Below are 15,764 nucleotides of genomic sequence, written 5' to 3'. Positions count from 1 at the left end.
TATATACTTTGAGTTGAGAGTTGAGTAACTATAGCTATTCATAAATTTTTCTGTTATTGATATTTTCCCAGAGTATGGAAATCCAGTTTTTTTTCTAGTTTTATGTACTAAATCATATTTGCCTGTCACCTAATAGATGCCTCCTCATTTCCATGTTATCTTAAAGTGCCTCATATACTTACCTTGTACACCTGACTTCTGTGCTGTCTCCCTCCCCCTTTCTATTTTAACCACTTGATGCTCTGTAAACAAATACTTATAACAGGGATGAGGTGGATGAATGGGATAGAGCTCAAATAATTTGAATAATTACCATGTATTTGGGGGAGTATTCCTAATAGTATGGAAAGAAATGACAGTGGGCCAAAGGTTGTTTGTTTTTAATGTTTAAAATACCAAAGAAGTTGTTTGTGCCCCAGGGTGTGCTGGGTGTCCGGCTGGACCTGCGCTCCTTTCTGGGGGGCTTCCTCGGACAGGAAGCCGGTGGGCAGGGCTGCGAGTGTCTCTAAGCGTTCCCGGTTCATGGGTGAGTGGCCAGGATGTGGGGGCTTTGGTGTCCTCTGGGTGGGAAGTTTCAGTGGCATGTGCAGTACCAACTGGGGTGCCACTGCTACTGCCATCCCTCGGCCTGTCCCCTTGATTGTGGCTGAGCCCAGTGGGGATACCTGTGGTGCTGGAGAGGGTTTCCCAACCAGCTGCCTGGTAGATAGCTTGCAATTACCATGAAATATAGGCCAACACAGAATTGTCTAAAAGCCCATCGAAAGAAGATGCCCCATTTTCCCCAGTGCCACTAGAATCTGGCCAGTGTGGTAATCTTTTTTGAGGGTGTGGGACCTCTGCCCCTCCCACCAGCCCCTGTCACATTCTCCAACTGGAAGGTGTGAGCCACGGGGGCCGGCTGGGGCTTCGGTGCTGGCAAGGTTCTGCAGCCAGATTAGCAAATGTGAGGAGCCAGGGGTAGGCGGTGGGCACAGCCCTGGAGCAAAGGGCTGAGGTCCGCAGGGCGGAGGCTCCTCTTCAGCCCCGCTCTGCCTGGGCCCCAAGCCACTAGTGGTGAGTCTAGAGAAGCCATCAGGTTGGTGGCCACTCACAGACTGGACATAGCACCAGCGTGGACCCCATCAAGGAGCTTCCTGTCCAGAGAGGGCCAAGACAGGGCACATGTGCCTGGGAGTGCCCACAAGGGTGCCCATCCCGGTGGGGGGGATGCCTGGCTCGGGCCTTCTCTGCCGAGCTGGTCTCCCTTAGAGCCCACCTGGAACATCCACTTTTCTTGCCCCTCTAGCTCGTTTTGTGCCCCTTAAGCCTTGGCACCTCATGGGGACACTGCACTGCTGACCATTTGTCATCCATCGTGTTGTTGTTTGAACTCAAACCTGATCCCTCTGGAGACCCTGGGAAACACACATTTCCCAAGTTCAGACCAACTTTCTCTGGGGGCATCCAGTGCTCCACACCACACAGTGGTGAGATTGGCCCCTCCGGAGTTCGCGTCCCAAACAGGGACAAGGTCTTTGGGGTCGTGCCTGCCCCTGGGAGGATCTGCTGGAGTTTGTGACCTCTGAGTCCCACTGGTCACCACAACTTAGCTAAAGCCCCAAACTGGTCCCAGGGGCTTCATCTGGAGGTCAGCAGTGACTGCCAAGAGGGGGCGCTGCATCCCAGTTCTGCCCAGAGCAGCTGTGGGCTGGACCTTTCAGGCCTGCCTTGTGCCCTCCTGGCCTCATTCCACCCTGCAGGATCCATCTCCTCCACGGCCAGGTTCCCCTTCCTTGGTTTCCCTTCTCTGAATGATACTGAAGAGGGCAATAGCCACCGGTGTGTGGACCTGGCCCCAGGCTCTGTTCTCCACATTCGTCCCCACAGCCATGCTCTGTGGAGGAAAATGAGGCTCGGGATTCACTTGCCCAAAGCTGCAGGTGCTCCGGCCTGAGGCTGCTTCAGCCCACCTGTCCACTGGAGACTGTCTGACTTCTGTTGGACCTGAGAGCCTGCACCCTCTGCCCTCTCCATGCACCCCGGAATTGGGTAGGAGGAGCCTTGCAGAGTCACAGGCTGCCTGAGCATCGGCGAGGAGACAGGTTGTTCTAACAATAAGCCGAAAGGCCCTCCCTGTCCTGGGCCCTAGGCTGACAGTAGCAGAGAAGAGTGGAGGGGCCAGCACCCATCCTCCTGAAATCTGGCTGGGCTTGGGGACCTGTGTAGCCCTGGGAGCCAAGCCCATGCTCTTCCCTCTCTGGGACTGTCACAGTGCGTGGGATCCTGGTTGATCCAACCTGTGACAAGTCCTCCTCTACTGCCACCCCAGGGGCCTCTAGAAGCTTCCCTCTCCCAGAGGGGAAAGGCTGGGCTGTGGCGTCCCATCAGCACTGCTCTAGCCTTCAGCGGCAGCTCAGAGCCAGCCTCCTGCCACAGCCACCCTCCCTCAGCTGCCAGACACAGCCCCACATCTCACCCGCCCATTCAGAAAGAGCTCTGTGGTGGGGGGTCTGTGCCACACCCCCTGGGAGTCAGAGGTGGGAAGGAGCCCTGGAGAAGGTGGAAGAAAGGCAGCAGGGCATGTCCCCACCGCCAGGTGGCCCCAGGACTGGACTGGGGCAAGACACAAGGACACACATCGTGTGGGTGCGCCTGGCAGAAGCTCCCCGGGCACTGAGACAACACAGCACACTGGCACTTGGAAATGCTGGCACTTTTTGTTAATGGTAGGTGACTAATAAATATATTACTGCAGCCAATAAATTATTATACAATAACGAGAAATTTATTAAACCAAGTCACTCTTACAAAATTACAGTTAATATGGGGTGGGAGGTTGTGGTGGGGTTGGGAAGTGGGACCACTGCATGTCGACTGTTAACACTGTGCCCCTCTTATAGACGTGGCTCTGCCAGCACGCTTCCGTGTGGTAATCCTCTTGGCACTAGGTTCCAGCCGCCTAATTTTCGGCGGGGGGGCAACCTTGTTTTTCATCACACTCTTGCGAACTATGAGGTCTCTTGGGAGCCCACCTGGGGAGTGGCTTCTCTTTCACCTTTGCTGGAGTGGGCATGGGTGCCGTCACGTAGGCCTGGTAGCCATCAACGAGGGGGAGTGTCTGTCCCTTCCAGTACAACTGCGCTTCAACATGCCCTTCATCTATGAGGTGCTTGTAGAAGGGTGTAGCCGAAGGGGAAGCCGCTGCTGCTGCTGCAAAGAAAACCAGAGCTGATCAGTCACTCCTCCTGTACACAGTGTCCTGCCAGAACCTTCCCTCTGTCGTGTCTCTCTCAGTTTCTGGCTGAAGCCATTCGATCTGCTTGGCATCTAAAACCCAGACTTGGCCCATCACCTCTATGAATCCCCTAGAGAAGCGATGTTGGCTGCAAAGCAATTCCATGGAGCCTGTGGCAGCAGGAGACCAGGAAATCTGTTCCCCATTCCCAGAAAAAAACTCAACCTGAAAATGATTACAATCAGGATCCCCTCCATCTCTCCCTTCCACAAGTGAGGAAGTATTTGTTAAAGCCTGTCACTTCCAAGGCGGTTTTAGTGGAAATACCTTTCATGTGTTGGAAAAAATAATCTTACACGAATCAGTTAAGAACCCCTCTCCCTTTGAGCCCCATCTGTGTTGCCTTTTTCAACCACGCTGAACTCTAGCCCTCTGATACGTTCATGTAGATTTGAAAAAGGCCAAATCAAAGCAGAGTGACCAGGAGGCTCAGGCCAGAATGTGGGTACCTAGTCTAGGCCCACATCAGCGCAACCTCTGGGACGTCTTTTCCTCAGCTGTTAGGTCTCAGTGTCCCTTTATCACTCCCGTTGACTCTTCTGCTCTTCCCATCGGTATGACACCCTTTTGCCTGCTACTCAGAGGCTCAGTCGAGAATGTGTCTGAGGGCACCCATGTGGACAGCTTGGTGAAGGGGCCCAGGTTGGAAGGTGAGGTTATGAGTGTCACTCAACAGCTCTTCCTCAAACTGCTCCATTTACACAAAAATGCTCTTGACTTTTGCTAAGAGGCCAATCACCACACTGGCTTTTCCGCTGGTGCTGGAACAGGCCAGCCTCATTCCTACCTCAGGATCATTCACTTGCCATTTCCTCAAGGGTCCAGAAGGAAGCATTTGTAGCCCAAAGGTGGAGGGAAGGCTACATTTATAAAGATTAGGAAACTTCTCAACACTTGCCCAGGGATTGAGACAGGGACTGTGGGTGTAGTCAGAGTAGGGTGAGGGCCTCTGGGGAAAAGCAGGGCGGAATATGTTCAGTCAGAGCAATGTAACTACATGCAGGGAAACCCCCTTGCTAAAACTCTATGTTAAACATTGAGCTCTAGAATCATTCTTCAGTGAAATCAGTTAATGTTCCCCGGATAAAGAAGAGTAGCACATGCTTTATTATGCTAACCATTTATAATCACGTGTAAGGTTCACTTCAGCATACTAAAAGGCCCAGGCCTATGTGCTGTCTTTCCTCCTTCAGATCTGATGAAGTGATTTTGCAAACTGGCCAACTAATTTAGCAAGTAAGCCCAGGCATAAACACAGTAAAAGGCAGGAAGGATTCCACCTTAAAGATAAGATTGCATTTTAATACCCAAGAAGTTAAGAAGTTAGAAATTATTAACTTACTCTTTAGCAAACAATACCTCAGCCCACCTTGTGGGGCTGAGCAGGTGGCCTTGTTTCCTGTGCCCCAGACCAAGATGCTGGTATCTCAGGGAGAAATCATCAGAGGAAGTTGCTTGTGTTAAGTTAATTCTAAATATTCAGAGACCACTTAATAAGTTCACACCCCTAAGTTTTTTTTCATGTTCTCGAAAAATCCTTAACTGTCTATAAAATACCCTAGACAATGCACCACTACGGACTCTCTTGTCCCCTCCTGGTGTGAGCCGGGAGCTCTGTCCCTTCACTGTATCTCTAAATAAAAGCCTGTACCTTGGTCTCCTACCTTGACTGTTTGTGAAGCTCATTCCTCGGCTCTGCAAACAAGAACCCCAGCATCATCTTTGGGGGCTCGTCCGGGATAACTTCGGAGGTGAGTATCGGCATCCAAACCTGCCTCTTCTTTTGCTCTCCTTATAGAAGGAAGCCGTCTGTGGCACACAAAATCAGGTGCTTGTCAGCCACTTAAATGGGACTAGCCTGGCTGCTGATCTCAAAGTCTCAAGCGGCAGGTTCCCCTGCATCTCCCTCAGTGGATCCCCCGTCTCCCTTGGGAGCCGGGAATGTCAGCTGAGTGGAGGCCAGGATTCCCCTTCAGAGGCATCTCCTCGGATGTGAGGGACTGAGGAAAACTGTGGGCAACTGTAAGAGTCTAGGCTGAGGCTACACTTCAGCGGCTTCTCAAAGGCCCGCGTGTCTGGAATCAGACCCCGACAGCCCAATTGGGTATCCGTGAGGAGCACCTCTCTGTCTCTGCCTCTGACTTCCAACCTGCTTCTTCAGGCCGCCCTGGCCTCAGTGAGGCAGGGGGTGTTCCTAACTCCCTTCTAACTTCATCAATTTCATGGAACCCGATGCTCACCACCGCAAGGTAGGAGATCCACGCTCTGCTCTTATTCCTAATTAAATGCTGTACTTTTTAACTCATAAAAATGTGTCTGGGCACCCGTTAGCCACTTAAAAGACGATTAGCGTCGGCTACCAGTCTTAAGTCTCGGGTGAAAGGTTTCCCGGTGTCTGCCACTCCTTGATCCCCCACCTCCAGACGGACGGGAATGTCGGGGAGTGGCTGAGCTGATTTCCTACTTTCCTCTCCTAATCTGTGGACTCCGAGGGCAGACCCGACTAGTAGACAGTGGTCCTTGGATCTCGGCTCTGGCCGATTGATCCGACGGCGCTGAGTGAACCTCTGGCTAGGCTGCTGCCTATGCGAGAATTGCAGATGACCCCGACCTCTTGTCTCAGTGATCAGATTTGTAATAGTGGGTGACTGGCGAGTTAATTACCAGGCAGTGGCAGAAACTGGTGTTAGAGTATAGCCCCCCCCCCCCACCACCACCAATAAATGTCTGTGGCAGCTCCTGAATTTTATTTCTGGCCTTAGAAAAAAGTTCCCTCGCTCTCCATTCAAAGCAGTCCTCTTAGGCCTGTGCCACTTTTTCCTGTGTAAGGTAAATGAAGTCTGTAAAGTAATCAAGCTGAAACCTGAGACCAACATGTAAATGGCTCTATTCTGTTGATCTCCTTTCCTTAGAAGCAGTCATCCTGGGGCTAGGCATTTCCTTTTCTGCAGCCCCAGAAAAGCAAGACAGACTTGTGACTTAGATCTGGGCTCTGGCAGCAAGAAGTCACACAGTCCCTGCACTTATCAGACAGGCAGGGAGCGCTCAAGGAAAGCTCGTGCAGAGAAAACTAGTGAAACTCCCAAAAGACGTAAGTAGGAGCACACTGGTAAGGTCCCACTAAATCCACAGCTCCGAGGCGACTCTTGCTTAGTGGGAAGGCAAGAGGGGAATCAAGGCAAGGTACAGGCCACGCTGGTAAGGAGTGGTTAAATCCAGTAGGCCTGGCAGAGGTGGTGATTGACCACTGACACCTAGGCTCCAAGGCGAGGGGACGCCCTCACAGAGAGAGAGGCTGACCAGGTGCTGGACACCCGTCCCTCTCTCTCTCTCTCTCTTTCAGATGGGAGCATCCTCTTCAAAGTTAAAGCCAGACACGCCTCTGGCATGCATTCTGAGGAACTGGGAGCAATTTTGATCCTCAGATCCTGAAAAGGAAAAGGTGCTTTATCTTCTGCATGTAAGCCTGGCCTCAGTACAAAGTCTCTCATTGGAAAGGCTTGCTCCCTGAGAGAAGTATACAATATAATAAAGTTATGCAGCTAAATTTATTTTAATGCAAGGAAGGAAAATAGTCAAAAGTCCCGTAGACTATAATATGGAACTAGTTTTCTAAATTATTTTGGATCAAAATCTATTCTACTTATTAGGGTTCATTATCTTCAAAAATTGAGAGGTTTTTAAACTAGACTCTCTGAAACAGAAGAAATTTATCTTCTGCAATACAGCCTGGCTTTAAACAACTGGAGCTAGAACTGTGCTTGCATTTCATTTCCAGCCCCCTGGACACACATCCCTATGAGTTCAGACCCTTCATTGGCCCTGTTAGTATGGGGCCATCTAAACCTTAACCCAGTTGTATAAACTGCTTGCCTGTAAAGTGTATTCTTGAAAACTGAGATACTTTTAGTCAAATAAGCTAAAAGGAAAGGCAATTGGATATCAGTAACTCAAGTCTCTGTGTCAGTTTGTCTGTATATGTTCTTTTTATGAAGAGTGTTGCTAACTATAGTCATTACGTCTCAGTCTGTATGTTTGTGTGCCTAAGCATGTAGATCAAAGATTTTTCTACCTCTGGATGGTATTAATGAAATTGATTTAAAGACAAGCGCTTGTGAAAATTGGGCGTTCTAAAACTTCCAGAGAATTCTAATGGAAAATATTAAGCATTAATGCTAATTTAAGTTGAACTGAAATGGACATGTCCCTATGGTTATCAGCTGCCTAAGTTTACCTCAAGTCATTTAAGTTGATGTTATCTGCTAAATCTTTCAAGAATAAAATGCTTAGAGGCTTGACTTTGTCTAATATTCAGTAAGGGTTTTGTAAGTAGTCTAGCAGAGTTGTTAAGAATGAGTAAACTAAATGTAGTAAGTGAACTTCTTAATAATAATTGTGTGTTACAGTGTGTATACCTACCTACAGCCTGAGAATCTTTGTGGTAACCTAAAACCTTAAAGTTTTGCTAAGTTAAGAAGATATACTTTGTGTTTAGTGAGAAGTTGTGTTGTAAAGCTCATGGTTACAGAAATTATAAAATGTTCATAAATTTGTCAATCCAAAGCATGCTAGTTTAACAGTTTATAATAGCCTGCTTCTCAGTGTTTACTAAACATTAAGGTACCTAATAGTTTTAAGTTCTAATAGTTAACACTGATACTTTCCAGAGGGCCCCTGGAACATGTCAGAGGAATTTTTTCTCATTGGAGAAAGTATTTGGCTAATTTGGCTTATTTATCTGATATATAATTACCTGCTTAATTACCTGGAAAGCACTGTCAAAGGGAATGATGCTAAACTTTGTTACTGAATGTTTTGTGTTACAGAAATATCCGCATTTTCTTATGTCAACTGTCCTACAGTAAGCTCTCATCAGATCTTTAACCGTTGTCATTTGTAAGTCTTTTGTCATTCATACTCACTGTTTTATTACTCCTAAACTAGTAAAGAACTAGATTTCAGCAGAACAGGTATTGATTACATAGGATTAAGTAAACTAAGGAAGATGATTTTGTGGCTTTTTGTTTCAAATGTTGCTGATAAAGTGTTTTAAGCCTTTTCTCTTAAGCTGACAACAGTTTCATGAATGACAATACCTTTATAAGCAGAATTGAAACATTTATCTTTCTCTCTACCTGACCCCTCAAGAATTTAAAAGCTTTCAGTATTTTTATATTTCATGGCAGTATGTTTATTTGCATAAGTTCAATAAGAATCTGCTTTCCTTGTAACAGAACCAATTACAAACACAGGTTATACTACCAATGAGACAGGGACCATGGATGTAGTCAGAGTAGGGTGAGAGCCTCCGGAGGGGGCAGGGCAGGATATTTGCAGTCAGAGCAATGTAACTACATACAAGGAAACCCCCCTACTGAAACTCTATGTTAAACATTAAGCTCTAGAATCATTCTTCAGTGAGATCAGTTAAATGTTCCCCAGATAAAGAAGGGTAGCACATGTTTTATTATGCTAATCACTTGTAACCATGTGTAAGATTTACTTTAGCATACTAAAGGCCCAGGCCTATGTGCGGCCTTTCCTCCTTCAGATCTGACAAGGTGATTCTGCAAACTGAGCAACTAACTTAGCATGCAGACCCAGCTGTAGATGGCACAGTAAAGGGCAGGAAGAATTCCATCTTGAAAATAAGATTGCATTTTAACGCCCGGGAGGTTGAGGAGGCAAGATTCTTTAGCAAGTAGACAATACCTCGGCCCACGTTGGGAGCTGGGCAGGCAGCGTTTTGATATGCTCCCGGACACAGAGAGAAATCAAGGAAGGAAATTCCTTACATTAAGTTAATTTTTAATATTCAGAGACCACTTAACAAGTCCACACCCCTAAGTTTTTTTCATGTTCTCGAAAAGTCCTCAACTGTCTATGAAAACCCCTAGACAATGCAGCGCTATGGGCTCTCTTGTCCCCTCCTGGCAATAGAGCCAGCGCAGGGGCTCTATTCTCTCACTTTATTTCTAAGTAAAAGCCTGTACCTCGCTCTCCTACCTTGACTGTTTGTGAAGCTCATTCTTCGGCTCCACAATCAAGAACCCCGGCATCACAAAGGCTTTGACTGGAATGTCATACCTGAGAGACACGTGCTTAAACTCAGATATGAACAGCTTTAAGGAACTAAGGTTGACTATATAAAGCCAACAAAGCCCCTTGGAAGAACTGGCCTGGTACCTTGCTTACAGGGTTCCCATGAGCCTTACCAGGTGAGTAAGGAAGGTCACTTCCTGGCAGGTGCAGGAACCTCAGGATGTCTTGGAGACCTCGAGAAGAGAGGAATTCACCCAAATCTACAGGTACTGCAGGCAAAACCTGATGGCAAGTCTGGCTTGGCTTTCTAGCCTCAAGAGGCCTTTAAAAGTTCAATCTGAAATTCCTTATAAAAAGTTCCAGCAAAGCACATTTAAAATGGTCTATGTAACCAATTGCTCTTATTGCTGCACTTATGCAAATAATAAAGCCAAGTGTTAATTATTTTCTTAATCTGGTTACTTCTAATAAAAATGAGGGTGATTTTAGAGAAAAGTATTGTTTCAATAATGCAGCCTTATCTGTACTAAATCCTGATACTAGTCATTGAGACATAAACTGGATCTAAGATTCTAGCTTCTTCAAAATATCTGGCTATGATTCTCTAGATGTTTTAGTTTTCTCCTATCGTTGCAATTAAAGTTTTACTATTTCTAGTTCTCATATTCAACCATGCATTCTTAATCTCATTAAGTTTGTCCTTCCAGAATAGAAAATCCAACTCCAGATATTGCTGCTTAACCTAATAACACAATTTGTTCTATCTTGCCTAGAAGCCACAAAACTGCAAATGGAGATAGAACCTGGAATAAAAGCGCCCATCTTCCGAGGCCCTCTCGAATGACCACTGATGGAGACCTAGCTGCACCCCTTACTGCGCCCCCTCTCAGCATGAAGCAGCCAGAGCGGTCATCGCCCCCTTTCCCTAGCAGCAGCTAGGGTCTCTATCTGTAGAGGGGGGAATGAGACAGGGACTGTGGGTGTAGTCAGAGTAGGGTGAGGGCCTCCGGGGAAAAGCAGGGCGGAATATGTTCAGTCAGAGCAATGTAACTACATGCAGGGAAACCCCCCTGCTAAAACTCTATGTTAAACATTGAGCTCTAGAATCATTCTTCAGTGAAATCAGTTAATGTTCCCCAGATAAAGAAGAGTAGCACATGCTTTATTATGCTAACCATTTATAATCACGTGTAAGGTTCACTTCAGCATACTAAAAGGCCCAGGCCTATGTGCTGTCTTTCCTCCTTCAGATCTGATGAAGTGATTTTGCAAACTGGCCAACTAATTTAGCAAGTAAGCCCAGGCATAAACACAGTAAAAGGCAGGAAGGATTCCACCTTAAAGATAAGATTGCATTTTAATACCCAAGAAGTTAAGAAGTTAGAAATTATTAACTTACTCTTTAGCAAACAATACCTCAGCCCACCTTGTGGGGCTGAGCAGGTGGCCTTGTTTCCTGTGCCCCAGACCAAGATGCTGGTATCTCAGGGAGAAATCATCAGAGGAAGTTGCTTGTGTTAAGTTAATTCTAAATATTCAGAGACCACTTAATAAGTTCACACCCCTAAGTTTTTTTTCATGTTCTCGAAAAATCCTTAACTGTCTATAAAATACCCTAGACAACGCACCACTACGGACTCTCTTGTCCCCTCCTGGTGTGAGCTGCGAGCTCTGTCCCTTCACTGTATCTCTAAATAAAAGCCTGTACCTTGGTCTCCTACCTTGACTGTTTGTGAAGCTCATTCCTCGGCTCCGCAAACAAGAACCCCAGCATCAGGATGACATTTCACTTGCCCTCAGCAGTGAGCAGGAATACTGGTATTAGTTAACAGCTGGGGAAGTTCTGACGTATTGCAAGCAAGCCCGAAAGGAGAAGCCAGGTGGCAGCCAGGTGAGGCTATGTGCCCACCAATGACTCTTGTACAGGTGTCCCGCCTAGGCCTACCTGCTGTGCAGCCCTCCCAGGGCACAGAGAAGAAGTTACACTGGATGTAGATCTGGTGAGACATTCTCAGGCAGCCAGACTGCTATCTGGTCTCAAACTGGTAGGAGTGCTTCTCCAAGAACACTAGGTTTGTGTAGTCACGCTGCCACAGCAACAGTGAAGCCATCGATACCCAGTGAGGTCACATACGGAACCTTGCGACTTGAGGGGCAGGCTTCAGGCTCTCTTGTGGAAGAGAGCAGGGTGGGAGGCAGAGGGGCACCCTACCTGGCCCTTACTTCTAGCCCTCAGTATCCATGCCTTAGTCAAGTAGCCATTTCCTCTGGAATATACCTGTGGGCTGGCATGGGAGGGCAAGAGGCCCACATTCTGAGATGGGCTTGAAGGGCAAGATTAACCTAAGAGACAGCCAGGGTGTTTGGCACTGAGCCTAGGGATTCCACAGTTGGAAAGGCAGAGATTTGTGTGGGCTAGGGAATCAGGGAAGGCTCCTTGGTAGTGGGCCTGAAGGGAAAGGGGAATTGGGACCTATGGAGAGGAGAGGGAAGGCACTCCAGGTGGGAAAAATATAAGCAAAGACAAGTTCTTCTTAATGTTGCCCTGCCCCAAATGGTAATTCATAGAACCTTTGTGATTTTACAAGTAAGACTTCAAAAAACCAAGAGGTTAAGGGGCCTATAGATGACACAGGCAGTGAAAAGGTGTTCTGCTCAAAGGTAGGCTTTCCCCTTGGGGCTCTGGATGTATAGCTGTAGGAATGTGAGAAGCTCATCACATTTCAAAGTCACTCTGGGAGGGACATTACAAGTGCTCTAAGGCAGAGTGAGGGGCCTGAGTGACTTCACAGAGTGGGAATGAATTCTGACTTTAAGATCCCATTTTTCAGGTGCAAAGACTAAGGCACTGGGAGATAAGTGGTATGGTAAACGAGGCCCAGTAGAGTGGCCCCTGTGAGCAGAAACTAGCGCCCAGACAGGAAATGATGAGGGCTTATTAACTCAATGCCAAATCCTAATCCTACCTTTTTCTCTCTGCCCTGTATCCTCATATAGGTCACTTCTCCTTGGGTCTCAGGGATTTGACATATCCCACATCTCCCAGCGATTGGAGAGTCTCAGTGCGGACACTACCTTTGAGCCTCTTGAGCCTGTGAAGCACACAGACATTCAGGTAGGGGCTGCCAGGCTCCAGGACTGGTAGCGCGTTGAGCGTGCAACCCAGGCTGAAGGCCCTGGCCCTTTGTTGACCAGCAGATTTAGGAATTTTAGATTTAGTTTAATTCTCTTCTTCCTCAGATATTAAGAGATGGGGAGGCTCAGCTTTGGAGGTATAGTTATTTTGGGTTATTTTCAGAGTGCTGTGTGAGACTGAATTTAAGAAAGCAATTCCAACCTGCACTTTTAGATCATTGTAATTATGAGAACAGATTTCTCTTCCTTCTTTGGGCTTAATCCAAGGAACAGAGACATTAGTTGTAAGTTCCTCTTGCTTTCTTTGCTAGTTCTCAAATAATTGTACTATTTGTTGTCCACATTTCTGTATCTTGCTTGTACTAGCTGGCAAAGAGCTGGAGAAAACTTAGAGTGCTATTTACTGAAACCTATTCATCAATTTCTAGGAAGTACTTGGCTGCGTTAGTGGCACCAGGAAGTAGTCTAATAGAGCACTGCATTCTCATTTAACCTAACATGCCGCTGGCACAATTGATTGCTAGTTTAATCTAATCAGAAACTGATCAGGGTGTGTGTGTGTTTGTGCATGTGCGTGTGCTTAGGCATGCGTGCATTGTTAAGGAAAAAATATGCATTTAATTTTGAGTAGTTAGAACACTGCATTTGTGTTAGAATGACCAGACAATGGGGTGGCGTTTTTATGATTAATTTGTCTTTGAAATACAGGACACAAGTCCTGCAAAGGTAAATCTTGGTATAAGCAGGTATTAATTGTGTTGTTATTTGGGTTCAATTTGAGTTAAAACTCTTTACCCCTTAGCTTTCCCAAGAACTGTTTTAATCCATCTAATGGCTATAATTGTACTGCATTTATTCCAGTTCAGAAACCTAAAGCCCTATATACTTTGAGTTGAGAGTTGAGTAACTATAGCTATTCATAATTTTTTCTGTTATTGATATGTTCCCAGAGTATGGAAATCCAGTTTTTTTTCTAGTTTTATGTACTAAATCATCTTTGCCTGTCACCTTATAGATGCCTCATTTCCATGTTATCTTAAAGTGCCTCGTATACTCACCTTGTATACCTGACTTCTGTGCTGTCTCCCTCCCCCTTTCTATTTTAACCACTTGATGCTCTGTAAACAAATACTTGTATCAGGGATGAGGTGGATGAATGGGATAGAGCTCAAATAATTTGAATAATTACCATATATTTGGGGGAGTACTCCTAATAGTATGGAAAGAAATGACAGTGGGCCAAAGGTTGTTTGTTTTTAATGTTTAAAATACCAAAGAAATTGTTTGTGTTAAAAGCTAATGGATTTTTAAGTTGTCTTTGGCATATTTGGAATACGTATTTGTAATACTTAGCACATTAGTGATGCACTTTGTTGAGTTCCCATTGATGAGATACTCCATTTTTCTCTTTGAGATGTTAATGACAGGTTTGTTTATAAATGTATTGAGTCATAATGATCATTTATTCTGATCTACTTAATGCATGACACTCTCCTTCAACACCTTCTATTAGATGGTTTCAGCAATGCATGCTTGGTCATATCAAAGAGAGTTTCTCAGTTTAGAATGAGCATGGCTAGGAAGGAGGTCTGGTCCTGTACCCCTGGGAAATCTTTGAACTTTGAAAGGAAGGATGCTTCCATTTCAAAATTTTATCTCTTGATTGGGTTTTCCAGTATAGCTTCAAAAATGCAAAATGGTCAATCCAAGATAATGGTTGGTTAACTGGGAATTGATCATCTAGACCTGAAGTACAGATTTACGACGAACTAGTTTCAAAATAAGTTCGCTTTTGACTTCATCTTCCTGCCAGCAAAGGCTTAAAGGAGAAAAATTTGTTTTTAAAGGGTTGAGGTTTTGGCTTGATCTGAGATGACTCTCCTTGTTTTTCTGGTTGGAATTGGAAGTTTTAAGTTGTATTGCAGGGCCAGTTGACCCGTGCTTAAACTTCCTATATACATGTGTTAGCATGTCCTTTCCTGACTTCTTGTTGAGTAGTCAAATGTAAGAGCTAGGCCAGCTTTCACCTTTAATGTGGAGTGGTCCTCCTTTTAATTCTCATAATGTGTTGGTTATCCAAAAAGAGTTAACTTGGACATTATCAGTTTTTTGTTTTTGGAAGAGCCAGATATACATTTTAATGGACATTTTCTAATGTAACAGCTTTATTGAGGTCTAATTCATATACCATAAATCTAATGGATTTTTGTGTATGAACTTTTGTTTTCCAAGCAGTGCAGATTTAGAGATGAGAATGCAGTCTAATCCCATGTGCTGGGTGTCAACCAGTGAATTTATTCTGTCAGTTTATAAATTCATAAAAGGAAATGTTGAAGGATACTTTGACAGAAGCTGAGACTTTGTACTATCCATCATTTGCATTAGTTACACTCTTGAAAAGGCATTTCCCATGTATAGATACATATGTAGATATATGTATAGTCCCTTTCTGTTTGGTAAACACTGTATTTGTTTCTAATGGAGCTTGAAATGAATATAGGTTTTTTGTTTATCATAATGAGTAATAGTGGCATGTATTGAGAATGTGTTTTTAAAAGATTGCCCTGGTGAGCAAAGTAACATATTTTGAAAACCCACTGCAATATATATATAGCTGGACTAGTAGAATTTCTAAAAATAATTATTGATTTTATTTCTTAGAAATGGTAATAAAGAAGGCCTACACATTTGTGTAAGAGAGGTGAAGGGCAGTAACTATTAACAGGACATGTTCTGTGTGACTTCACGGTGCTTGCAAGTACAGGTTCACAGAGATCCGCTTGCTTCTGTCTTTGGAAAAAAAGTATTGAGGGCCCAATGCACATCTTTAATGTGATCTTAACAGTACTAATGTACCATGGATGATGTGTATTCTATAATACTAAAGTACTAATTTATACAGTTGGGTTATTTTCTGGACTTTTTCACCAGATCACGTGTATATCTCAAGAAGGTTGTGCAGAAAACAGCCTTAGTTGGCCATCCAAATGGGAGCTGCAGTTTCTCACCATTAGACCAAATGGCATTAGACCAAAATATGATATATTGTTAAGCTTAGTGTATTAGATTTATAGGGCTGCCATGACAAGTTTCTACAAACTTAGTGGCCTTAAAACATTAGAAATTTATTCTCTCATGGTTCCTGGAGGCCAGAACTTTGAAATCAAGGTGTTGGCAACTCCGTGCTCCAAAGGCTCTAAGGGAGAATCCTTCCTTTTCCAGCTTCTGGTGTCTCCTGACAGTCCTTGATTTGTGGCAGTATTACTCCTGTCTGCCTCCATCGTCACAGGTTTTCCTCAGGTGTGTCAAA

The 15,764-nt window shown here is 45.1% G+C and overlaps 1 protein-coding gene across 2 annotated transcripts in view; it reads left to right on the top strand.

The window, feature by feature from the left end:
• Positions 1-15,764, top strand: part of LOC130681170 (guanine nucleotide-binding protein G(o) subunit alpha-like) — a 64,945-nt gene extending 49,181 nt beyond the window's left edge. The window contains exons 4-5 of one of the 2 annotated variants that reach the window (XR_008994219.1): positions 12,317-12,434; positions 15,677-15,764. Coding sequence is in view for 1 of the 2 variants with exons in the window: in XM_057493565.1 (XP_057349548.1) it covers positions 12,317-12,346 (30 nt within the window). In the remaining variant the exon portion in view is untranslated. Of the gene's footprint in view, positions 1-12,316; positions 13,052-15,676 lie in introns of those variants that run through there. The other variant, XM_057493565.1, reaches the window with a different exon arrangement.

This window comes from Manis pentadactyla, chromosome 15 (assembly GCF_030020395.1).
Source record: "Manis pentadactyla isolate mManPen7 chromosome 15, mManPen7.hap1, whole genome shotgun sequence".
NCBI lineage: Eukaryota > Metazoa > Chordata > Mammalia > Pholidota > Manidae > Manis > Manis pentadactyla.
Note: the sequence above shows the minus strand (reverse complement) of the source record. Positions and strands in the feature narration are given on the sequence as shown.